The following is a 26,162-nucleotide window of genomic DNA, read 5'->3' as shown; positions in this document are numbered from 1 at the left end:
TCTAACGAAAACAGCCTCAAGTCCTTCAGCCTTTCCTCATAAGATCTTCCCTCCATACCAGACAACATCCTTGTAAATCTCCTCTGTACCCTTTCCAATGCTTCCACATCCTTCCTATAATGCGGCGACTAGAACTGCACGCAATACTCCAAATGCGGCCGCACCAGAGTTTTGTACAACTCCAACATGACCTCATGGCTCCGAAACTCAATTCCTCTACCAATAAAAGCTAACACATCGTACACCTTCTTAACAACCCTCTCAACCTGGGTGGCAACTTTCAGGGATCTATGGACATGGATTACATCTCGCCACTGGCACTTGATGACTACTAGTTTGATAGAGCACATCAATGGACAATTAAAACACAAGCAGATAGCTTAAACCAGAGACCAATGTGACGGACTCTCTTCACCGAAGGACATGGTGAACCAATTGACACTTTTAGTTTCGCCACTTGTCACGATGTCAGTGTCGCCTCACATTGTAACAGTTTTGGTCAGTGATTGTACTTACTTATTCAGCTCCTCCAGCAACTTTTTGGTAGCTGTACCTGTCTTATCAGTTACCTCCATTATCAGGGTGATGTCATAACGCAACAGAATCTAAGTGAATGTAACAATTAGATCAATATTTTCATTTAGCACAGCCTAACACATTGAAACAAATCTTTAGATCTATTCACTTACCCAAAATTGGTTGACCGAAAGGGACATCCCCAGAGAGGGAAATTCATTGACACTTGGTGCTTCTGGTGAAACACATGCCAAATCTAAAACTCCTTTCATTCCTAACCTGTAATAAATCAACCTCTATCTCTCCAACAAAACAGAAAATACTGAACAATTACAGGAGATCGGAGAGCATCTGTGGAGAGAGAAGGGAGCTAACGTTTCGAGTCTGGATGATACTCTTTCTCAAAGCTTTGTCAAAGTTTTCTAGGGCGGTAAAAGGAGGAGTCGGGCCGATTAGGGACCTAAAAAGACATTTACACATGGAGGTTAGAGGCATGGCTGAGGTTTTAACTGAATACTTTGCATCCATCTTTACCAACGAGGTAGATGCTACCCGGGACATGGTGACAGATGAGGGAATTCTGCCCCTAGACAGGTTCACAATTGATAAGGAGGAAGTGTTGAAGAGCCTGTCGGTGTTGAATAGACTGAAAGTTGACTAGGCACTGGGAACAGATAAGATGCATCCAAGGATATTGAAGTATTGAGCAATGAAGAGCTGGTGGCCTCTGATTTGCCAGCGGCTCTCAGAGGATGATACTTTTGCCCTCAACTCCTTGATCCTGGGGAAGTCCAGCCACTGCCCAGTTAAGTCTGCCTCAGCGGACCTTCCCGAAGACAGGCGACCCGGCTCTCTAGCTGGAAGGCAAGACCCTCATTGTATCCACTAATACTGCCCGCATGTTACGAGGGAAGCAAATCGATTCTCAAAGAGGACTGAGGTTCTCTGGAACAAAACACCAATAATCCGACAATTTATTAGAATCTCTTTGCAGCAACATTTTGAATTACTTTTATACAATTAACATTACTTTTAGTTGTCAGTTGGTCCTGGTCGGTTAGTTGTGCATGAACCGGTGTGTTATTTTCCCACAGAATACATTTTGGAGCCTGACTATCAAGATATAGTGGGCAATAATGATTCTGCTCAATGAATAATCTGTGCTGTGTTTCTTTTTAAAAGATTAGTTTTTGGGGGTTGGCCATGGTCTTTGTGAAGCGTGTACGGGAGGTATTTTGAGTTGTTATCTGATCTGCGTTGTTAGATGGCTTGAAATCTTGAGTGGAGATTAATGCACGATTCATACCATTAAACTTACTCACATTGACAATTGTTGAGACAACTTCAGGTTTGGAGATTTTACTTATCCCAAGCCGCCGAATGTTAAATGCAGCAATCTTCATCTTCACTCACAAGTCTTTGAGTCAGGACTCTGGTACATGGGGGAAAAACACACACACAAGCCATATTTACACATAGATCATAGAATTTACAGTACAGAAGGAGGCCATTCGGCCCATCGAAAGAGCATCCTACCCAAAGTCAACACCTCCACCCTATCCCCATAACCCAGTAACCCCACCCAACACTAAGGGCAATTTTGGACACTGAGGGCAATTTATCATGGCCAATTCACCTAACCTGCACATCTTTGGACTGTAGGAGCACCCGGAGGAAACCCACGCACACACGGGGAGGATGTGCAGACTCCGCACAGTCAGTGACCCAAGCCCAAATCGAACCTGGGACCCTGGAGCTGTGAAGCAATTATGCTATCCACAATGCTACCGTGCTGCCCATGAAACTCCTGTTGGCACAAAACAAATACTTCCAGTGAATACCACTGTTGTTCTACAGGGAACTTAATTTTCACTATAATTCTGTGTGTTCCCTCCTTCCCTCAGCTTTGAAAACCATAACATTTGTCTTTTGTGAGGCCCAAGAATAATGGTCATCATAATGCATAGCAACCTTATTCATTATTCTTCATTTCGCTATTAAATAGAGGTCAGATACATGTCACTGGTACTTTTCCATGGAAAGGGAACACCTACCTAATTTTGGGTGGGTAATGTGCATTATTTAAGCTTCCCTGGTGCAATAAGGCCATAGGGCATAGGAGAAAAGTAGGCCATTCAGCCCACCAAGTCTGCTCTGTCATGCAATGAGATCATGGTGATCTGATATGATAATCCTCAACTCTACTTACCCACCGTATCTCCATTATCCTTGATACCTTTACTCATTAAAAATTTGTCTCTCTCAGCCTTAAACATACTTAACGACCCAGTCTCTACATCTCTCTGCGGTAAAGAATTCTACAGATTCACTACCCTCTAAGAGAAGAAATTCCTTCTCATATCTGCCGTAAATGGCCAGCTCTTTATTCTGAGATTATACGTTCTGGTCCTCGGCTCTCCTACAAGACGAAATAATCTCTCAGCATGTACTCTGTCAAACCTCCTGAGAATCCTATATGTCTCAATAGGGTCACCTCTAACTCTCTAAACTCTAATGATGGGATCAATCACCTTCAGCCATGTTGCTCTATGCATCCCATACCGTCAGGGAGTCCCCTTCATCAACAGGAAGGGGTTCCACTCCCTCAATGTGCTGCTGTTGTGTGACCACCAGAAGATATTCATGTACGTGTCTGCACGCTTTGTAGGGAGTGTGCAGTACAGCTTCATCCTTGGGCAATTGCAAATGCCTAGAGTTTTTGAGGGTCATCCGAGGTTGCAAGGATGGTGTGTTGGGGATTATCCACACTGGTCTTGGCTGTGATGCCAGTATAGAGGCCTGAGGCTGAAGTAGAGGCTGACACAACAAGGCTCAGTGTCACACAGTGATAGAGTGGTGCATTGGCCTCCTCACAATGGGTGCTTCTTCTGCTTTCACAGACCTAGTGGGGCCCTACAGTACGGTGCCCAGAAGGTCTGCCAACTCGATGTGCCCTACGCAACCTGGCTCAACGGTGGATTTGCGACCTTACTAATGAAGAGTTGGAGAAGCAGAACGTTGCGTTCTCCACCGCCATTCCTATCACCGCCCCCCCCCCAACACACATACACAGACAATTGTGATTCCTCCGTAACCAAGGGAGGAGGGCCGCATGAAACCCTATCAGGAGTCCTGTGCCCGCTGATCGGTCAATGCAGAAGGCTGATGATGACTTGCAACGAGGAAAGTTCTGTGAAGCTCCTCAGCTATGGGTTATGTCTGACTCCTGTCTGTCTGTTGCCAGCTCGCTGCCTCCCCGGCTCATGTGCAAGTCAGGTCCGGCCCTAGAACCCTTTGTCCCTTAGCATTCCAGGGGATGGGGCGAAGGATTAGGGGTCACTAATTAATCCTTTCAGGATTTATGTAACTTTTACTCTAAGTGGGCCTAACCATTTTATTGACATTGAGGGCCTGTGAGAAGAGCTACGTCCAGACGGGGAGAAGCTCTATCCTGCAGTGGCTCCTTCTCCCTCTGTGTGCTCGAGTGCCCTTGGGTTACTCCATGGGATGGAGGGGCAGTTGGAGTGAGATCCAGAAGCCTCAGCGTCATCTGACCAGTCCTGGGGGCTCACCATTGGCCACACCATGTGTTGAACCCCTCAGCTATGGTCTTCATGGACTTGACCACACTTCCGTGTTCTCCAGCCATGATCTGATGTCTTGACCCAGACTTTCCACTGCAGATGCCACCCTTGCATCCTAGGTGCTATGCAACACTGGCAACAGAAGACTTTGGGACTCCTCCATTCGGCCTTGCAGTCACAGGAGTGTCACTGACAACCCCTCCTGGTAGTCTCAGCTCTGTATTTTCATCACAGGCAGCTGAGGGATGAACGTGTCCAGAGGCACGGCACCTGGCTAGTGCACAGCTGTGTCCTGGGATCTGACAGACCTCCGGCATGCCAATCCCTGGGACATTCCGACCTCCACCTGTTGTGTATCAGAAGCAGTGTGGTGCTTACCAGATAGTGACCCAGAAGCCTGCCTGATACATTCTCCCACCGGGGTGTGTATCTCTGCGATGGTGGGTGATGCATGTAATAGCTCTGACGCTTCATCTGTTTCCTCACCCGAGGTGCTCTGGAGGGTGGGTGCTGGAATACTGCTGTAGATAGACCAGGCTCTTTGATTGATGCTTCTGCGAGGCAAGGGACATGGTTTTAGTACGTGGCCTGGTCATGGGTTTGGACTACACAGAACTCACATTGGGTGAAGGTGCAGTGGCTTCTCCCTTTTCTCCCGCAGGCCAACCTCACTCTTAGTGCAGACCGGCTCCTATTCCTGTCCTATGAGCTCCATGGCTCTCTCCTCATACAGAGTCAGGATCCACAGCTCGGCTATCCCACCGCGCATTTTCTCTCTCTCTCGGCAGTTGTGGCCGATCCTTTCCTGCAGAGACGCAAATGGGGATAATGTCAGCTAGATGCCTGGCGGGTCAAAGATCAATGAAAATTGGCATGTGTGGACACTGCGCCTTAGCAGGGAGGGGTTCTGATGAAGAGTGCCAGGGGAGTTTGAGGATATTGCTGGGAGGATGTGGACTGGGGACAGCCGAGGTTGTGGCATGTGGGTTCCATGTGACATTGCGGGGGGTGATGGAAGGGTGGAGAGCCAAGAGGAGACCGGGAGCACTTATCCTTCCTGATCATCGTAGGTCATTCATCTTTATCCTACATTGCACACCCGTCCTCTTGGTCAGGCCACTGACCAATGCTGTCACCGCCTCACTGGTGGGATTCGTCACATTGCTGCAGGGTCTCCTGGCAGCTTGACATATATTGTGGCCCCCCTCTCCTCCATGGCATGCAGCAAATGGCCTGAGACCCCCCCACCCCACCCCGGTAAATCTAGGAGGTGGTTTCCTAGCTGCCACCCTCCTGTCTTGAATCAGATCACGTGCTGTGGAGCCACTTAAATGCAGCACCCCCTTCATCGAAGTGCCCAGGTGACCCCGTGGTGGGTGAATCAGAGAGTGCACCTCCGTTTACCGTTTACCACATGGAGAAATTTGTTTTTCCGAAGTGCCTGTAGATTATGATCCAGATCGTGCCGCTGGGACTGGCAGGAATTGCGGCAATTTTCCCAACAATCCTTTCATCGAAAATGTCATATTTTGGGAAAGTTGCCCCCCGAGAAGTGAGGCAGGGGTGGGGATTCGGATTGTAGTACTGCAGGAGCCTCAGCCCTTGCACTTGTCCAACAGTAAGAGGATCATGATGTGGAGATGCCGGCGTTGGACTGGGGTGAGCACAGTAAGAAGTCTTACAACACCAGGTTAAAGTCCAACAGGTTTGTTTTGAATCACTAGCTTTCGGAGCACTGCTCCTTCTAAGGTGAATCCTAGCACAGGGAAGCACAGAGTAAGAGGATCAGGTGAGAAAGTAGAGTTGAAGATTATCATATCAGATCAGACATGTTCTCATTGAGTGGTGGAGCAGACTCGATGGGGCAAATGGCCTACTTCTGCTCCTACATCTTATGGTCTTATTGTATAAGGCCTGTATGAACCTAAACATGGCCTGTAGAAAGGACGGGCAAACGTATCATAGCACCGTGGTACAAGGGGCTATTCAAGTTCGGAGAGTAAAAAAGGAATGTAGTCGTTGTTGGGGATTGTATAGTTAGGGGGATAGATACTGTTCTCTGCAACCAGGACTGACAGTCCAAAAGGTTATGTTGCCTTCCCTGTGCTAGGATTAAGGACATCTCCCCGGCACTGGAGGGGAGGGAGTGGGTCAGGAAGAATCCAGTTGTTGTGGTCCATGGAGGGTATCAACAGCAAAGACAGGGCTAAGAAAGAGATTCTACTGAGAGCATTAGCAGCTTGAGGCTAACCTTTAAAAGTGAAACCTCAGGGATAACAATCTCTTGATTACAACCTGAGCCATGAGCAAATTGGCGCAGGATTAGCAAAATCGGAGAGTTGGCTGTGCAGCTCAAAAGTAAATGTGAGAGGGATGGGATTGAATTCTTGAGGCAATGACACTAACACAGAGCTATTCCATTGGGATAGACGTCACTCAAACTATGCTGGGACAAAAGTCCATGTGAATTTTAAAACTAGGGCTTTGGAGAGGATTTCAAATTAAAGAAGTGTAGGGGGGAGGCACAGGGGTGGGTGGGGTTATTTAGAAAGTTAAAGAGAAAGGAGAAGGTGATAATGCAGGGTAGTGATCTGAGAATTGATAACCTGAGGGACAGAGCATACAAAGACAAAAGTGTACCAGCGAATAGGGTCAGAGTAGGAAAACATGGTAATGAAGTAGAATTAAAGGCTGCTCTTCTGACTGCACGCAGCACTCTTAATGAACTGATAGCACAAATATAAATAAATGGTATGATGTTATGGCCAATGTAGAGTTGTAGTTCAAGATGAAATGAAATAAAATGAAAATTGCTTATTGTCACGAGTAGGCTTCAATGAAGTTACTGTGAAAAGCCCCTAGTCGCCACATTCCGGCGCCTGTCCGGGAGGCTGGTACGGGAATCGAACCGTGCTGCTGGCCTGCTTGGTCTGCTTTAAAAGCCAGCTATTTACCAAAATTGGTCACTGAATATTCAAGGTTATTTGACATTTTGAAAGTATAGGAAGAAATGAAAGGGAGGTGGGGTAGCTTGTGTAGAGGTGACAAATAATAAAGGAAAGAAATCATTGGTGGGAGTGGTTTATAGGCATCCTAACAGTAACTACACTGGACGACAAAGTATAAATCAAGAGATAATGGGAACTTGTATGCAATAATCACTGGCAATTTTAATCTCCATTTGGCACAAACAAAGGGCGTGATTCTCCCATATGGGGAGAAATCGTAAGGCTGGCGTCAAATCCGGGCGGGTTTGACGCCAGTCCCCCCCTTCCCGACCGGGAACCGATTCTGGTCCCCGGTCGGGGCTAGCATCCCGACGCCGTAAACTCCGGCATCGCGGGCTTAATGAATTTCGTTAAGCCCGCTTGCCAGAGTTAGCGCCGGCTGACGCGTCATATGACGTCAGCCGTGCATGCGCGGATTGGAAGACTCCAACCCGCGCATGCGCGGATGACGTCATCGAAACCCGCGCATGCGCGGGCCGGGATGCCCCTCAGCCGCCCCGTGAATGGATACTGCGGGGCGGCGGAAGGACAAAGAGTGCGCGGGCATCGGGCCCGCTGCCCGCGATCGGTGGGCACCGATCGCGGGCCCATGGCACCCTTGGCACGGCCGTGGTACTGCCGTGCCAATCGGTGCCATGGTTTTAAAAATCGACAGTTTACGGCCGTTTATACGAACGGCCAGACCAGGTGTGTTTGCCATTCGTAAAAACAGCCGTAAAGGGCTGGGAACTCGGCCCATCCATCAGCTGAGAATCGCTGCCGGCCGTAAAAAAACGGCGGCAGCGATTCGTATCGGGAGTCGGGCGTGGGGGGGGGGGGAGAATAGCGGGAGGGCGTCGGAACAGCGTGGCCGTAAAATTTTACGAGCCACGCTATTCTCCGCACCGTCGTGAGTGCGGAGAATCTCGCCCAAAATATATCAAATTGGCAAAGATACCCTGAAGAGTTCATAGTTTGTATACAGGACAATTTCTTACAACTATATTTTGAGGAAAAAAACGAGGGAATGTTGAACAAGACATGGGGCTGGATTCTCCATTTCAGGGACTTTGTCCCCACGCCGTCGTAAAATCTGTGGCTTTTGTGAAAAGGCCCCATATTCATAGCCCTGCAGGGGGCTAACAGGGACCCGTCGTGAATCTAGCAGCTTTAGCTGCAGATATGAGCCCCCGCACTTCCGGGTCAGAGGCCGCGCATGCGCACAGCGGTGGCCTCCAGCGACCGTGCCGTGCTCTATGGCGAACTCAGATCGCGGAGCTGGACCTCCTAAATAGTGCCCCGATTTGCCATGCGCCCGACCCAGACCGCCCACTCAAAATTTGCCCGGTCCCGTATGAGGCCCCTCCTGCCCTCCAATCGGACTGCCACCATCCATGGCAGCCGCGGACTGAGTCTGCAGCCGCCACGCAAGTATCCCAAATGGCAGGACCATATTAGATCCGCGCCGTCGGGACTTCAGCCTGTCGGGGGTGGAGATAGCGGGTCGGGCCTCTGGCAGTGGCCACAAGTCGGTGATGCGCGCCGTATTCTCTGAGTACGCCGCTTTTCAGGGGCCGGAGAATCGTGGAACCGCCGCCGGTCCCGATCCCATGCACGGAAATGGATTCTCTGCCCCAGTGCCGGACGCGATTTTGGCGTCGGGGTGAGGAGAATCCAGCCCGTGATTAACTAATGATCTCAAAGTAAAGGATTATTTAAGGCAGAGTGACCATAATATTACGATATTTCATATTTAGTTTCAGGGTGAAAAAACGTGGGTCTGCAACTATTGTTTTAAACTTAAATGAAGGAAACTACAAAGGTACGAATAGTGTTGACTAAAGTATATTGGGAAAATAGGTTAAAAAGTAAGATAGATTAGCAGGAGCAGATATTTTAAGGAGATATTTCATAACACTCAACAGAGATATTGAGAAGGATGAATTATCCGTGCCTAAATAAGAGAGTTAAGAATATTATCAAATTGAAAGAAAAGGTGCTCAATTCTGCCAAGATTCGTGGTAGAGTGGAAGAGTGTAAAAAAAATTAGAGACCAGCGTAGGATAACTAAAAAAAAAGGAGAGAGAGCTTATAATATGAAACTCACCTATCAAAAATACAAATACCAATAGTAAGAGCACAGTAAGAGTAGTAGGAAGAAAATTGAACGCAGATCCCAGGTGCTGTGAGGCAGCAGGGTGGGGGTGAGACTGCAGCGAGAGTACTGTCAAGTTGATCATTTGTTAGAACTTAACTTCCTTGCTCCAAAGACGCGGAGTGTTTACTGAATTCTCCGTTCCTACATCATACATTAGATTCTATCCGACTAACAACATGAGGTATGGCGGGCAATGTGATGAAAACAAGTGGAGAATGAGATACTTTGCAAGATTGATCGTGTAAGGCACAGTAAGTAGTGGGATGAGGGACAAGTCATTGCCTGCATAAAACATTTTTACGATTTTCCCCCACAAGCGACGAGCGCTTGGAGCACTTGACTACAAACCAGTTTGTTTTAAGATTCTTGGCTCTTGCTCAACAATGCTGAATCTCCTTGCTCAATAAGCATGTTTTCCATCATCCTCTGCAAATGCGAGCAAGCTAGGAGCTGCTCGGGTATTTAATTGCCAGTTTCCATTTTACAACCACGCAACACATGTCAATGAAATCCACCAGCAAAGGCTTGCATTTTAATTTATGTGCAAAATTATTTTCTAGAGGAAGATTAAAAGGAAGTGTACTTATCCGCCTTGCCATATGATTTTTTTTTGACATGAAGAGATACAAATTTATTTACTTGGAATGAGAAGAAGACATTTGGCTCACTACACTTGCTGCCTGCATCATGAATATATTCCTTCAAATAAGGTAGAGTAAAAAGTCATCTGGATCCTCTCTTGGAGCTGCCTGAGAAGCTAATTAAACTTAGACACATCCGTATCCAAACAGGTCTATCTGCCATACGTTCCTCCCTGGACATAAACGTTGACCGTTTGTCAATGCTAAAATCGTCAACCTAAAAAAGTTAACTCCCGTTTAACTTTTCACAGACGCTATACTTGACCTGCTGACTATCTCCAGCATTAATATCTTTTCAAGACTGCTTGTTTCATTGGTAGGCACCCTCAGGCATGTCCCGGGATGTGTTGTTCAGTAATGTGGGGTGAGTCTGATGATAACTCTCCAAAGCTCCCCGAGTTTGAATTTAGTTGCTTGATACCTAAACTACGAATTGTGCCACGTAAAATTTTAGAGATAAATTTAGAACCCTGGTCAAATTGTATTTTTTTTAAAATTTAGAGTATCCAATTAAGGGGCAGTTTAGCATGGCCAATCCACCTAGCCTGCACATCTTTGGGTTGTGGGGGTGAAACCCACGCAAACACGGGGAGAATGTGCAAACTTCACACGGACAGTGACCCAGAGCCGGGATCGAACCTGGGACCTTGGCGCTGTGAGGCTGCAGGGCTAACCCACTGCGCCACCGTGCTGCCTGTCAAATTGTACTTCTAAGCATGTGAAAAACGACATCAACTTTTCCACTAATACTTAGCTGCAATTGTTCTTAAAGGTATAGCTTCCAGAAATCAGGTGGTCATATCCATGACCGTAATAATGTACTGATGCCTGCCTTTGTTTTAGGCAATGGTCCTACACAATCTACCAATACCCGACTAATTGGTTCTTCAAACACTGGTATGGGTATCAAAAGTGCTGGTCTGATCACATATTGTGGTTTACCTCTTACCTGACAGGTAGGACAGATTCCACAGAATCACACTCCATCCTCATGTAGTCCTGGCCAGGGAATTAGCTCTTGACTGATGACCAAGTTTTCCAATTCCCACAAATCCTGCCATTGGTATCTCATGGGCCAGCCACAGTATTTCCCGACTTTCAGAAGAACAACTGTCCATTCCTCATCCACAGGTCTATAAGGATATCTCCACTTCCTCATCAGTATTCCATTCTTAACGTCTAGAATCCCCTCAGCCTCAATCTCACTTAGAGCTGCCTATGCTAATCTATGTAATGCTGGCTCTGCCTCCTGGGCCTCAATTAATAAAGTCCTACTAAACACTTCCTCAAAATGATCCTCGTCCTCAAGGATAGTTTCTGCAATTCAACCATTTGATGGTGGTGTGACTTCAATCTCTGGTGGTGCACTTTGTTTAGCCATTGCCCTGGTCACCATACATGATGGAAAAATATCTGGAAATTGTTCCTGTAACTGTTGTTCCCTCAGACTCTCTGGAACCATGGGTGAAGCTACAACCTTCACTCCTGCCAAATAATCCCCAAAAGTAAATCTACTCCATCCACTGGTAACTTTTTAACCATTCGAACAACTATTGGACCTATTAATAAATCACTTTATACAAGGGGACTGGAATATAGGCCAGGATTCTCCCCTACGCGGCAGGGCGGGGGGTTCCGGCGGGATGGATGGGCGTGAACCACTCCGGCGTCGGGCCTCCCCAAAGGTGCGGACTTCTCTGCACCTTTAGGGGCCAGGCCCTCACATTGAGGGGCTAGGCCTGCGCCGGATGGCTCCCACTCCGCTGGCTGGTGCGAACGGCCTTTGGCGCCCCGCCAGCCGGGGCCGAAAGGCCTTCGCCGGCCGGCGGAAGTCCGCGCATGCGCCGGTGCGTCAGCGGCTGCTGACGTCATACCAGCGCATGCGCAGGGGTAGGGAGTCTCTGGAAGAAAAAGAGTGCCCCCGCGGCACAGGCCCGCCCGCCAATCGGTGGGCCCCAATTGTGGGCCAGGCCACCGTGGGGGCACCCCCTGGGGTCAGATCACCCCGCGCGTCCCCCCCCCAGGACCCCGGAGCCCGCCCGCGCCGCCAATCCCGCCGGACAGGTAGGTGTTTCGATTCCCGCTGGTGGGAGAGGTCTGTCAGCGGTGGGACTTTGGCCCATTGCGGGCCGGAGAATCGCCGCAGGGGGCCCGCCAACGGGCGGCGGTGCAATTCCCGCCCCCGCCGAATCACGGGGGAGGGGGAGAATTCGGGATTCCGACCATAATCTCCACTTATCCCATTCATTTACACCTTAGCTTTCATTAAATTCTCTGGAGGGAAAAGCAAATCCCTTTCCAGTAGGAGAGTTTATGTGGCACCTATGTCCCTTAAAATAGTTATGGGTTTGGCTACCTCATTTGGTGAAAACGGGGTGATCGTCCCCTTAGACAAAAACCCTTCATATCTCCCATCTACCTGATTTGCCACATCTACTCCCATAGCAGTGTTTACCTCATGTGTCCTAATTCTAGCTAGAGCTACAGTCTGCCTTGTAGTATTCTCCACTTTTGTTTTCTTTTCAGAATTCTCCATATGAACCCCAACAAGTCCTATGGGCTTTCTTTGGAACTTCCAAGATGCTGAATGAACGTGTCCCATTTTATTGCACCTCCGCCCTCAGTAGCTTCCTTCCTGCGCTGAGGAGGAGATCTTGGAGCATTCCATTCCTTACCTTGGCTACCTCCATTCCTTTCACTCTCCCATCTCCTACTCTTTTCAAAATTGTGGAGGTGATGGAACAAAGGTTTAAATTTATGGATCAACTCATAACCATCAGCCATTATTGCTCCTTGTCTCACAGTCAAACCCCTTTGGTCTTCAACATTAATTCTTAGCTTAGACCTTGATGAATTCCTATTATTCCAAGAGAATTATTTCTCTTAGAGTCTCATTCGTATTTTCAACTTCTAATGTTCGTACACACCTATTAAAATTGTTCTGCTTCATCCTTATAAATTCAACCTAAGTCTGTCCTGACTGTTTCCTTAAATTCCAAAACTTTGCCTAAATGCCTCTGGAATTAATCCATATGCATCCAGAATAGTCTTTATTATCTCAGCGTAATCCTTAGGCACCACCTCTGGCAGGAAAGCATAAACTTCCTGCGCCCACTCAATCAGTTTGCTTTGCATGGATAATGTCCATTTTTCCTTTGGCCACTCCATTTGAGTTGCTATTTTTTCAAATGCCAAGAAGAATCCCTCTACATCCTTTTCCTCAAATTTTGGTACGATCTGTATATATTTGAACATATCCCCACTAGGATTTGGACTGGGAAAGATTACTCCTCCCTCTTGACTTTCCTCAAATTTTGCCTTTAACTCCAACCTTTTAAGTTGATATTCTCTCCTTTTTGCTTTCTTCCCTTGCTAACCTTTCCATTTTCACATCAAGTTTCCACATTTCAATTTATTTTTGAAAAGCTCCTTCTTCATTTTTCCCGACATCTCAATTGTTAAAAATTCCCTCTCTTTTGGTTTTTCCTCTAATTCCAACTTCCTCATTATCCTCTCATGCTTGAACTGCAACCCAATCCTTTCCACATCAGTTCTCCCACCATAGAGTGCTTCTGATGTTACATTACCTGGACTACCTGTTCATGAGCTCTCCATTGTTTCTAACAGACCCAAGCACTCAACTAATACATTGTACTGTATATCTCTGCCTTCTTTGCTTTAACCGGCACTTCTACTTTTAATTCACTTGTCAATTCAATTAACTTGTCTTTACTAAGCCCTTGTAAAGAGTTAAGCAGAACAAATCAGAGACAAGTCCTCCACCTGAGGAGAGGCTTTGGCAGTTTCCAGAGCCACCCTGTTATGATATTACAAAGTTGGTATCTCTACAATATATATTTTACCCCAAATCATCACGGTCTACTGTTCCAAAACCCTGGAACCAAGCCCCAAAACTATTTTGTGACACCCTAAGCCAGTACACAGTCAATTCCAGTCCCACTTGACCTGGAGTCGCAACACAGGTGAGCTTATTTTGTATTTAAAATACCCGAGGTCCTTGGTTAAGCCCAATAAACTACAGTCACCAAGTGTGTAACTTTAACACAAGTAACCTTTTATTGTGTACATTATTATAATTTTTTTTTTATTTTAAAATTTAGATTAGCCAATTATTTTATCCAATTAAGGGGCAATTTAGCGTGGCCAATCCACCTACTCTGCACATTTTTGGGTTGTGGGGACGAAACCCACGCAGACACGGGGAGAACGTGCAACTCCACATGGACAGTGACCCAGAGCCGGGATCGAACCTGGGACCTCAGCGCCGTGAGGCGGTTGTGCTAACCACTAGGCCACCGTGCTGCCCTGCATTATTATAATTAAACAAACAGAAATTGTAACTATCTATCTAATATCCCCCCCCCCCACCTTCCTAACTACCTCCACTGGACAGGAGCATCGCTAGGGTGTGAGGTTGACATTGGAAAATTGGCATTTTTTGCATGGTTGCGATCGGGCTGGGGGTGCCCTGTCCGGATGTTGGAGATGAAGGGTGTAGAGAGGGTCCGGGGGGGCCCGGGGACATTCCCATAGTGCGTTGGGCGAGGGGGGGGGGGGGGGTTGCACGGGGACTTCGGAGATCGGCACCCCATCTCTCGCTACACTGAGGAGTTCTGGTGAGAGGAGCTCCTCGGTGTAGAATACAGGACTAAGTGTGCCCGTGGCCACAGGTTTCCCGCTGAGGGCCCTTATTTAATGCGAGTGCTGTTGTATAGCCAACAGGCTATAGTTTTTTCGGCGCTGTGAGCGCCGGGAAACACACGGCTAAATGCAATCGTTATGGGACTTTGTTCCCATTTAGTTGAATCACACCCCGAATGTCAGAAACCTCCAGCAATCAGCAATGTGGTAATGACCAGAAAATAGGATAGAATAAAGCAAGTTCTGCAAATTGGAACAGAGAATAAAATCTCCTGCAGTGCAGAATGAGACCATTCGACCCATTGCGTCTGCACCGGCCCTCCGAAAGACCACCCTACCTAGGCCCATGCCTCCACCCTATCTGCATAACCCAGTAACCCCAACTAACCTTTTGGACACTAAGGGGCACTTTTATGACAGCCAATACACTTAACCTGTGCAACTTTGGACTGTGACATCGGGGGAACCTAACTTTTGTTTCATTCTTTCATGGGATGTGGGCACATTGGTCTGTGGTTAGGTATTTATGTCTATCTCCCTCTTCCTGGCCCCACTACACACTGCAAAGCTTTGCTTTGCTTCAGCTAGTGTTAACATTGGTTTGTTTTTAAACACACGCAAAGGTTTTTTTTTAAAGTCACACGTCATAGAATACAGTCCAGGACATTTTTGCATACCACTGTTTGACATGGCGTGCTTTTAGCAGAAAAGAGACAAAGATCATCAGATTAAGAAATGTGCCCTCAGCTACAATTTGTACATCTATTACTCTTTGGAGAATCTAATTGCCTGGGATCTTACAAAGAGGAAAAATCATCCCTTAGTTATCACTAACCCATTGGCCATTGCCAATCCCTCCTTATTAAAACTTCTCCCAGTTCCGCTCATTATCAGCTAAACCAGTTTTGAAAGGTTATTTCTTTTCTACCAGTTCCGAAATCTAGCGATGTGAAAATCAAGCTTTTCTGTCACCGGCTCATACATTTCTCCTCCAACTTGATTAAACGACCTCAAAATCTGCGACCCATCTGTTTAGTAAGGAGAAGTAGCTTCCAGCTGAACTCACTTTAATTGCTTTGCATTGTTAGGTTTCTCTATAATACTGTTAGCCGATGTTTCGCTTTGATTCTGCAGACTAATTTTCACCTGATTTACAAATAGCAGCAACCCTGTCTTCTCTTAATAATGTCAGAGACAAAATTGCGCCTTGAACTGTGAGAGTGACTTGTCAACATTTCCCTGAAAAGGTGGTGGTCTCAGAAATTACTCTTTTCAAAGCTTCACTTTCTCAAAAGTAGTTAGCCATGGAGAAAAATGGGTAATGCCCCATTTTTGCAGTTAAACATAACTTTAGAACCTCCCTTCGCGTACTAATGCATTAAAAGCAAATAGACGGGCGATAAGAGTTCCTTACCTGTCGCCAGCTGTGTCTGCTCTGTGTATCTTTGGAGACGCAATTTTAGCCTGTGGAGGTTTTGAATAACAGTTGAAAAGTGGTCGAACCTGATAGATGAGTCATGTAGCGAGACGTGAAAGAAAACAGCCTATCTTACGGGTTACAGTCTGTGTTTGAATTAAATATGGTTTATGCTTGAGGACTTTGCGTGCGTCCCAATCTATGTTCTGCCATAACCACTTCCTCTCAATCTAAGACGAGAACCCCCAGACACACATTGTTCAAAGAATCTTGTGCCTGCCCTTAATGCAGGCAAAGAACACTTTTGCATGTCACCTGAAGAAGGAGCCGTGCTCCGAAAGCTCGTGTTTGAAACAAACCTGTTGGACTTTAACTTGGTGTTGTAAGACTTCTTACTTTTGCATGTGTTTGCACTCATAGACACTCTCCCACATACTCACTGATACTTAAATCAACCTACACGCTAAAACATCCTGGAATGATCGGAATCTCTTAGCTAAGAAGTGATATTTTAGGTGCAGTACTAGCAGAGCTTTAAGGACGAACCCCTTCTTCTGTTAGAATTCACAAGAACTTACTAACATACCAATTATAAGTAGGGATAGGTCACTCGGCCCTTCGAGTCTGCTCTACCATTCAATAAGATCATGGCTGATTGGATTGTAACCTCCCACCTACCCCCAGATAATCTTTCACCCCCTTGTTTTTCAACAATTATCTGCCTCTGCCTTAAAAATATTTAAAGACATGGCTTCAAGGAAGGGAGTTCCTCAGACTCACTCTTCTGAGAGAAAACATTTCTCCTCATCTAAAAAGAACAGCCCATTTTTATTTTTAAACACTAACCCCAAGAGGGAACATCAGGGGTGATCCTACTCGCTCGAGCAAAACGAGATCAGTGAATAGCAGGAGAGGAGGAAAATGAGAACCACGCTGGACGCCAAACCGCTCATTCCTGTAGGCGAAATTGGTGGACGGCGCTGGTCCGCCATGCCAATCCCTAGACTGTCTGTTTGCGTACTGGGGGCAACACTACCCCCGCCTGTCTGCCCCATTGACAACCCATAACTCCCACTGACTGCGGAGGTCTCTGGCCTTACGGTTGAATGCTATTGCCAATGGGAATTGGCAATCGTGGTTAAGTGCGCGCTTCACGCATCCCAAGTGGGTTACCGTGGGTGGGCAGGCCATGTAGAATGTGGGGCTCATTGCATAGTGATCCAATCACACCTTGATGCATGGACACTGTGCTTGAACACTGCGGGAGGCAGCATCACAGTCACAGCGGCCAATCTTCCAGAGAATTGGCTCCAGACTCGGGCACATGTCCTTGGCCAGGCGTGCATGGGCAGGGCGTGTTGGGTGGGGGGCGTGGGGTGGACCTGCAGGGGAATGAACATGTGGTTAGTGGGAGGGATGGGTCAGTGTGTATGGCAATATCAACTCATGTGTGACAGTCCATCCAGGTGGGGCCCGGTGGATCTTCTCCTCAGTTGCGTGCACCAACCTCCACATTGATGACCGTTCTGTCCTTGGCCACCCCCGTAACCTCCTGGGCCTGTTCTTGAAGGTCATGAGGATTCTTATGTCCAGCATCCCTCCACCGGCAAGCTTGTGGCAGTTCCGCATCCTACCACACTTAGATATCTTTCCAGAGAATCGTGCCCATCCCCTCCACATGCACCCCTCAGGATTGTGAAGGATTCAATCAATTCACCCCTTGTTTCTGAGCATGCTATCCATTAAATAGAATCTCAAATACATAAAGTTGCTGTCATGCAATTCAAAAAAAGAAGTCTTTGAAGTTTTGGAAAGAAAAGAGGCTGGATTCCCCGTCCGGTGCTGGTACTGGAGTTCCCGATTCAGCGGTGAATCCAGTGGGGATTGGTGCAGGTCTTGACAAAGGTGGCCCAAGGGAGTAACTCTTTAAAGAAGTTGCCCCCAAGTTCATCGGAGGGTCCCCCTACCCTCACAATGCAAGGCCTGCACACCCCACCCCCATCAGACCGTTCCCCCCTGCCACCAGAGACCCGTCAATTAGAGACCCCGACCAAAGACCCCCAATTAGAGAGACCCTCACCAGAGATCCCCATAAGAAAGATTCTACCTGAAATCCCCCCCCTCTCCCATTAAAGAGACCCCCGCCTGAAGCTAGAGACCAGTCCAGATAGAGACAGTGAAAGAGATCATTGCTTTAAAACTCACCCGTGCAATACACCTGCTGGCTCAAGCAGAGGAAGCATAACCTGTTAATTCCTGAAAAGAGAACATCAACTTAAACCCCCTCAGATCTTTGATCTGCAAGCCTTTCATTCATATCTCTCTGAAATTGCTTTCACTAGGCTGTAATTGACACACACACACCCAGCTGTCTGCATTCTTTCATTCATCTCCCTCCACTTACCCGCTGTGAAACTAACCCAATGTTGATAAACATCTAGCTATGATTGACAGCTCCTGGACCTCATCAAATACACGCGCTTTCTGCAGGCTGCTTATTGGTGAGTGACTATCACTTGATAACATTTTCCATCACTTTGCTGATAATTGGGAGTTGCTGATGAGGTGGAAATTGGTCTGATTGGATTGATCCTGTTTTTTTTGTTGACAGCACATAACTGGGTTATTTTCCACTTGGGCAGGTGCCAATGTTGTAGCTGAACCAGCTTGGATGGGGGTACAGTTGTCACATATTTAACCCACTTTATGTTTTAACTCAATTGTTCTTTGACTTCTCTTTTGTTACTAACACTTGTTTTTGTCCCTTGATGATTTTCTTCTTGTTTTCTCTTCAGTTAGCTCCGGTGAATTTCAATCCACTCCTTTTGTTTTCTTCTTTTGTTGCCTATTTTACACATTCCTTTTAACCTCATTAATTTCATATTATCTAGGTCATGCTTCTAGTTATTGTCAAAAATACAATACATTTTCTTTCAATTTGTGCTATTCTGCAGTTTGTATGTTTTTGTGTTCTCCTAGGCTGGGGGTTAGATCGCACTTTTGCATTAATGTAAAGTGTTTTAGGTACATGTTGATGCTAATGTGTTAGTTCTGCTTCCATCGGAACTGAATCTAAAACCTGTCTGTATGAGATTACATCAAAAAGATGGCCCAATAGCTAGAAATGGGTGCAGATTCCAATCTATTGACAGTTAGTAGCTTCAGTTCAATAACTGGTCTTGTTGAGATGGGTTTAAGATGTGTTTGTGTTAATACATGAGTGTGCATTCAGCCCGACCCGTTTGTCCTTTTTTGTGCTTCTGAAGTAAATCTGGAATTCCACCTTAACCATAATGCGCTACATATCATGTATAGCACCTGATCTCATTATCAAAACATAAAATCTGGTTCCACTAAGGTAGTGGCAGATCAGGGGGATAGATATGTGATTGTGCCAGGGGTGCTGGAGGGGAGGTTAGTGGCGCTGTTAAGTGTATACGGCCCCAATTGGGACGATGTGGGATTCGCAAAGAAGGTGTTTGGGGCCATCCCCGACTTGGACACACACGAACTGATAGGGGGGGGGGACTGGAACTTGGTGCAGGAGCCAAGGTTGGACAGGTCACGGCCGCGCTCGCTGGTCCCATCGCCGGGGGGGGGGGGGGGGGGGGGGGGGGGGGGGAGGCATTGGCTGGGCTAATGGTGGCAATGGGAGAGGTGGACCCTTGGAAGTTTCTGCACCCGATGGAATGGGAGTACTCATTTTTCTCAGCAGTCCATAAGGTATACTCGCGGATCGACTTTTACGTGGTGGGAAATGCTTTGCTGGCTGGGGTTAAGGGGTCGGAATATTCGGCAATTGCAGTGTCAGATCATGCTCCGCATTGGGTGGATATGGTGCTGGAGAAGGGGATAGCGCAGAGGCCGGGGTGGAAATTAGATGTGGGACTTTTGGGGGACCAAGTGTTCTGTGACAAAATTGAAACGGTAATTAAGGAATATGTAGGTTTCAACTGTATGGGTGAGGTGTCGAAGGCAGTTGTCTGGGAGGCTCTAAAGGCAGTGGTGAGGGGAGAGGTGATTTCGTTTAAGGCCAGGATGGACAAAGAGAAGAGATTGGAGCGGCAGAGGGTAATAGATGAGATGTTGGAGGTAGATAGGAGTTATGCAGAAGATGGGGACCCAGCAAAGCTGGAAAAGAGGAAGGAACTGCAGGCGAGCTTTGACCGACTATCTACCAGGAAGGTGGTGCGCCAACTGCGACGAGCAAGGGGTGCAGTTTACGAACATGGAGATAAAATGTTAGCAGGTCAGCTCTGGAGGGATGCAGCGGCAACGGAAATTGTGCAGGTGAGGGATAGGGCAGGGAAGTTGGTGGTGGCTCCGGATCTGATTAACAAGGTTTTTGAGGAATTTTATGAGAGGTTGTACAGGTCAGAGCCTCCTGGGGGAGACCGTGAGATGCAGGAATTTCTAGATGGGTTGGAGTACCCGAGGTTAGGGGAGGGGGTCAGGGCTGCATTAGAAGGAGCGATAGTGGAGCAGGAGATAAAGGATGCGATTGGGAGGATGCAGTTGGGGAAGGTGGCAAGGCCGGATGGGTTTCCGGTGGAATATTATAAAAACATTCAAGGATAAGCTGGCACCCCTGATGGTGGGGATGTTTGAAGAGGCGATAGGGAAGGGGGTGTTGCCACAAACTTTGGGGCAGGCATTGATTTCCCTGTTGCTAAAAAAAGATAAGGATCCGATGGAGTGTGGGTCGTATAGGCCCATATCGCTTCTGAATGTGGACGCAAAAGTATTGGCGAAGGTACTGGCGGGTAGGCTGGAGGAGTGCCTCCCGAAGGTGATAGGTGAAGATCAGATGGGGTTCGTGAGAGGGAGGCAGCTCTTTTCAAACATTAGGAGGGTTTTGAATGTCGTTATGGCACCGGCAGAGGGGAAGGAAATGGAGGTGGTTCTGGCACTGGACGCTGAGAAGGCGTTTGACCGGGTAGAATGGGGGTACTTGATGGCAGTTCTGGAGCGGTTTGGGATTGGACCAAGATTTGTGAACTGGGTAAAGCTATATAAGGAGTCGAGGGCGAATGTCCGCACAAATCACATCAGCTCGAGATACTTTTCATTCCACCGTGGGACTGGGCAGGGATGTCCTATGTACCCCCTGCTGTTTGCACTCGTGATTGAGCCATTGCCATCGCATTAAGAAGTTTGGGGATATGGAAAGGAATAGTGCAGGGGGGGGTTAGAGCATAGGGTGTCCTTATATGCTGATGACTTGCTGTTATACGTGATGGAACCGAGTATGTCGATAGGGGGAATATTGGAACTGCTTCGGGTGTTTGGGTCTTTCTCGGGGTACAAACTAAATTTAGACAAGAGTGAGTATTTTGTGGTGTTTCGGCCAGGGGTGGGGGCGGAGGGGGGTGGGGAGGGGGGTGGTGGCCTGCCATTCCACAGGGCAGGGACTCACTTTAGATACCTGGGAGTGCAGGTTGCCCGGGAGGGGGGGGGGGGGGGGGGGTTCCGCAGGTACAACATTTCTAGTTTGGTGGGGAGAGTAAAGCTGATCTGGTAAGGTGGGATGGTCTCCCTCTCTCACTGGCAGGTTGGGTACAGGCGGTTAAAATGAACGTGTTGCCGCAATTTCTGTTTAGAGGAGAAGGCAGGCAGGGGGTTTGGGTCTTCTGAACCTGATTTACTACTACTGGGTGGTGAATGTGGAGAAGGTGCGGAGCTGGGTCAGAGGGGTTGATTGCCAGTGGGTCAGAATGGAGGAGAGTTTGTGCAGGGGGTCGGGATTGAAAGCACTAGCAACAGCGCCACTCCCGATAGCCCCGGGGAAATACTCAGTGAGTCAGGTAATAATAGCTTCATTGAGAATTTGGAGGGAGTGTCGCCAACACTTCGGGTTGGGGGCAGGGTCAAGGGAAATGCTGATTCGGGGGAACCACAGATTTGAGCCAGGGAGGTGGGATGGAAATTTTCAGAAATGGGAGGAGAAGGGGATTAAGACACTATAAGATTTGTTTCTTAGGGGTCGGTTTGCAGGACTGAAGGAGCTGGAAGTGAAGTATGCGCTGGAGCAGGAGGATATGTTTAGATACATGCAGGTTGGAGATTTTGCCAGAAAGAAGAATCAGGGCTTCTCGGTGGAGCCAGCCTCCACATTGCTGGAGGAGGTGCTGACGACAGGGGGACTGGAGAAGGGGGTAGTGTCAGCGGTTTATGGGGCTATTTTGGAAGAGTAGAAGGCACCACTGGAAGGGATCAAAGCACAAAGTGGGAGGAAGAGTTAGGAGAGGATATGGAGGAGGGGTTCTGGTGTGAGGTGCTCCGGAGAGTGAATGCCTCCAGCTCGTGCGTGAGGTTGGGGCTGATACAGTTGAAGGTGGTGTACAGAGCACACCTCACAAGGGCAAGGATGAGCCTATTCTTTGAAGGAGTAGAAGATGTGTGTGAATGTAGCGGGGAGCGGGCACCGCTAATCACATTCATATGTTTTGGTCCTGTCCAAAACTAGAGGATTACTGGAAGGAGGTTTTTAGGGTAATTTCTAAAGTGGTGTGCATGAAACTGGACCCAGGCCCCCGGGAGGCCATATTCGGGATGTCGGACCAGCCAGGGTTGGAAACAGTTGCGGAGGCAGATGTTGTAGCCTTCGCCTCGTTGATCGCCCGAAGGCAGGTCCTGATGGGTTGGAGAGCGGCCTCTCCACCCTGTGCCCTGGCACGGCGGGCGGACCTGTTGGAATTCGTGACTCTTGAGAAGGTTAAGTTTGAACTGAGGGGAAGGATGGAGGGGTTCTCCAATTCATGGGCATTATTCATTATGCACTTTCAAGAACTGAATAACATCGAACATCAATTGGGGGTGAGGGGGGTGGGAGGGTCGGGGGGAGAAGGACTGTGTGTGTTAATGGTGACTATGGATGATTCCTGATTCCTTTTTGTCATTGTTTATGTGAACATGCGGGCTAATGTTAGGGGTTTGGTGGGAAGATGGGATCGTTGTTATCGATATGGGTATTGACATATTTGGTACTGATTATTGTTGGTTGGTAAATTTGGGCGAATAAAGAAATATTTAAAAATCTGGTTCCACCCAAGGGCATCATAAATGAAGCTCTTGAATTTAACCAAATGTTGTAAGCAATGAAAATTCATTCCTACTTTTCTGTGTCAGCGCGCCCCTTTAAGGGAGCCAGTTTCCGGAGTGTCATGAGCCTATCAGCCAATGAGGCTGGAGCACATGAACCCTGGTGGTGGAGCATTGGTTCCCAGTCAGTTGGATTTGAGAGTCTTGGAACATGGTAGCTTTTATTTCACTTTCTGTACATAGTTTCTCACTTTAATAAACCTTCATTTATTAATCTACCTGGTGGTGGCCCGTCTGACAGCATATTACATTGGCGACGAGGATCAGCCGAGTGCCTTCTTGCTGTTACAGAAATCAGGGAAAGCAGACTTTGTGTGAAAACTCTTCCTTCGAAGCAAACTCATTTCAAAGTCTGTAAGTGACAGAATGCCCCTTTTTGGAAAACTGGAACCATTCAACTCTAATACGGAGCAATGGGCATTATATGTCGAGCGCGTCCATTAATTTTATTAAGGCCGAGGAAATTGGGGCGAGAGGAAAAGCAGCAGATAATCCTACTAATGGCCTGTGAGGTTCCCAATTACAACCTGATTAGGAGTCTAACTTCTCCAGATGTCCCCTATTCCAAAACATTCGAGGAGCTGGTGGATTTAGTCAAGGGACATTATCACCTGAAGCCCTCAATAATAATGCAGCATTACAAACTCAATTCAATGACAAGGGCTCCAAGGGAGATGATCGTGACATTCGTGGCATGCCCAAAACAAACGGCCAAACAATGTGAATTTGGGTCTGCACTCAACGACATGTTCAGAGACAGGTTGGTTTGTGGTGTTAATGACACGGCCATACAAAATAAGTTGTTAGCAGAGGCAGAGATTATCTTTTTTTTTAGAAAATATTTTATTGAAGCATTTGTAATTTCACAGTTTACAGTTTAACACTTTAAACAACCATGCAGGCCGACACATGCAAAAAACCTAAAAACAACAACCCCTACTACCCCCACCCTATTTCCTAATTACCCATATACTAGGTTTCTTGTCCTTGTCTTACACTACCATGCCTCCCATTTTCCTCCCCAACACCCCCCCCCCCCCCCCCCCCCCCCCCCACCCCTTTACTGCTGACGTTCAATTTTCCTTGAAGTCCCCTCAGGGGGAGGCGAGGAAAGCTTGGAACCTGCCTCCGGACAAAGTCCCATAGCTGTAGGTACCGAAACCCATTCCCACCCGGCAACTCAAACTCCTTCTCTAATGCCTCGAGGCTCGGGAAACCCTCCTGAATGAAGAGATCCCCAAATCTTTCGATCCCTGCCCGCTGCCAGCTCCTAAAACCCCCGTCCAGCCCCCCCGGAACAAAACTGTAATTGTCACAGATCGGTGACCACACTGCCACCCCCTCCAATCTCATGTGCTGTCTCCATTGCCCCCACACCCTCAGGGCTGCCACTACCACTGGGCTTGTGAACTATCGAGCCGGCGAGAATGGCAGGGGCGCCGTCAATAAAGCCTCCAAACTTGTACCCTTACAGGATGCCGCCTCTACACGCTCCCAAACTGGCCCCCCACTACCCACTTCCTGACCATCGATACGTTGGCTGGCCAGTAATAATTAATAAAACTCAGGACGGTCAAGCTCCACTCCCTGCGACCCCGTTCCAGGAGTGCCTTCTTCACCCTTGGTGTTTTACCAGCCCACACAAAACCCGAGATCGCCACATTCATTTTCCTAAAAAAGGCCTTTGGGACAAAAATCGGGAGACATTGAAAAAAAAACAGCAGCCTCAGGAGGGCTGTCATCTTTACCGTCAGCACCCTCCCTGCCAGTGTCAGCGGGAGCATGTCCCACCTGCGGAAATCCCTTTTCATCTTATCGACCGCTTTACCCAGATTTAACTTGTGCCACCTTAGCCACCTAGATCTCCAGATACCTAAAGCTCTTCCTCACCATCTTAAAAGATATCTCCCTCAGTCTCCTTTCCTGCCCCCGTGCCTGAATCGCAAACACCTCGCTCTTTCCCATGTTCAACTTGTAGCCTGAAAACCACCCAAATTCTTCCAGCGTCTCCATAATTCCAGCCACCCCCCCCCCCCCCAAACGGGTTTGTAATATAAAGGAGTAAATCATCTGCGTAGAGCAAGACCCTGTGCTTTCACTATCCCCCTCAAATATTCTATGACCAAAGGGCCATTGCCAGGGGCTCTATGGCCAGGGCAAACAGAAGTGGGGGGAGTGGGCACCCTGTCTTGTTCCCCTACAGAGACTAAAATATTCTGACCGGACTCAGTTCGTTCTTACATTCGCCACCGGAGTCTGGTAGAGCAACCGGACCCAATCCACAAATCCCTGCTCAAACCCGCACCTGCCTAAAATATCCCATAGGTACTTCCACTCCACACGGTCAAAGGCATTTTCTGCATCCATAGCTACTACCACCTCAACCTCGCGCCCCTCTGCTGGCATAACAAAGGCAGAGATTATCTTAAAGAAGGCATTAGCGGTCGTCCATGCAATGCGAAGCACAGAAAACGGGGGTGATGGAGTTTCAGAGCATGCAGACAGGTGAGGTCCGCCAGGTTTGGTGGGAAGCCGCTGGTAGTCATGGCACCAGGGATGATGGCACTGAAACCAATAGCAGAAGAGAATGCAGAAATATAGGGAATTTGGTCTGCAGACCAGGAGCTATGAAGAATATCACCAGTGCGAGGTCGATCACCCTCAGGAGAGATGTAAATTCAGAGAAACTACCTGATGTGCCATGAGGGGTCATATTCGGAGAAAATGCAAACTTGCAGAGCCCACAGGGAACCAACAAAAAAACTTAGAATTCAGGGTAGAAGCAAAAGGCCGGCACTCTATGGAGGAGAATCAAAGCAAGTAAGGATTTGCGGGCCCCCAAAATACATCAGAATTGAAATCTTGTTTTGGAATGGGGAACTATTACGGCAGATTTATTCCTAAACTTTCCCCAATGCTGGCATCCTTACACACCATACTCAATAAGCACCAGAGATGGTGTTAGAAAGAGCATCAGGAAGCAGCATTAAACTAGCTTCACAGTCATCCAGTCTCTTGGTCCATTTTGACCCATCAAAAGTGATAATCCTTAACTGCGACACGTCCTCTTATGGCATTGGGGAGGTTTCGACTCAC

At 47.7% G+C, this 26,162-nt stretch overlaps 1 protein-coding gene across 3 annotated transcripts in view; it reads right to left on the bottom strand.

Moving 5' to 3' along the window:
- LOC119973876 (deoxyribonuclease-1-like) overlaps positions 1-16,181 on the bottom strand; it is a 45,120-nt gene extending 28,939 nt beyond the window's left edge. Inside the window, exons 1-3 of one of the 3 annotated variants that reach the window (XM_038812400.1) lie at positions 15,963-16,181; positions 1,839-1,948; positions 517-605 (exon numbers count right to left, since the gene is read on the bottom strand). In XM_038812400.1, the coding sequence (XP_038668328.1) occupies positions 517-605; positions 1,839-1,919 (170 nt within the window). In that variant the 5' untranslated portion in view covers positions 1,920-1,948; positions 15,963-16,181. Of the gene's footprint in view, positions 1-516; positions 606-1,838; positions 1,949-4,478; positions 4,597-15,962 lie in introns of those variants that run through there. The other 2 variants (XM_038812397.1, XM_038812398.1) reach the window with 2 other exon arrangements.
- Between the last annotated feature and the right edge of the window lie 9,981 nt (positions 16,182-26,162).

Source organism: Scyliorhinus canicula, chromosome 11 (assembly GCF_902713615.1).
Source record: "Scyliorhinus canicula chromosome 11, sScyCan1.1, whole genome shotgun sequence".
NCBI classification, from domain to species: domain Eukaryota; kingdom Metazoa; phylum Chordata; class Chondrichthyes; order Carcharhiniformes; family Scyliorhinidae; genus Scyliorhinus; species Scyliorhinus canicula.
The sequence above is the reverse complement of the archived record's forward strand: the minus strand, read 5'-3'. Positions and strand labels throughout refer to the sequence as shown.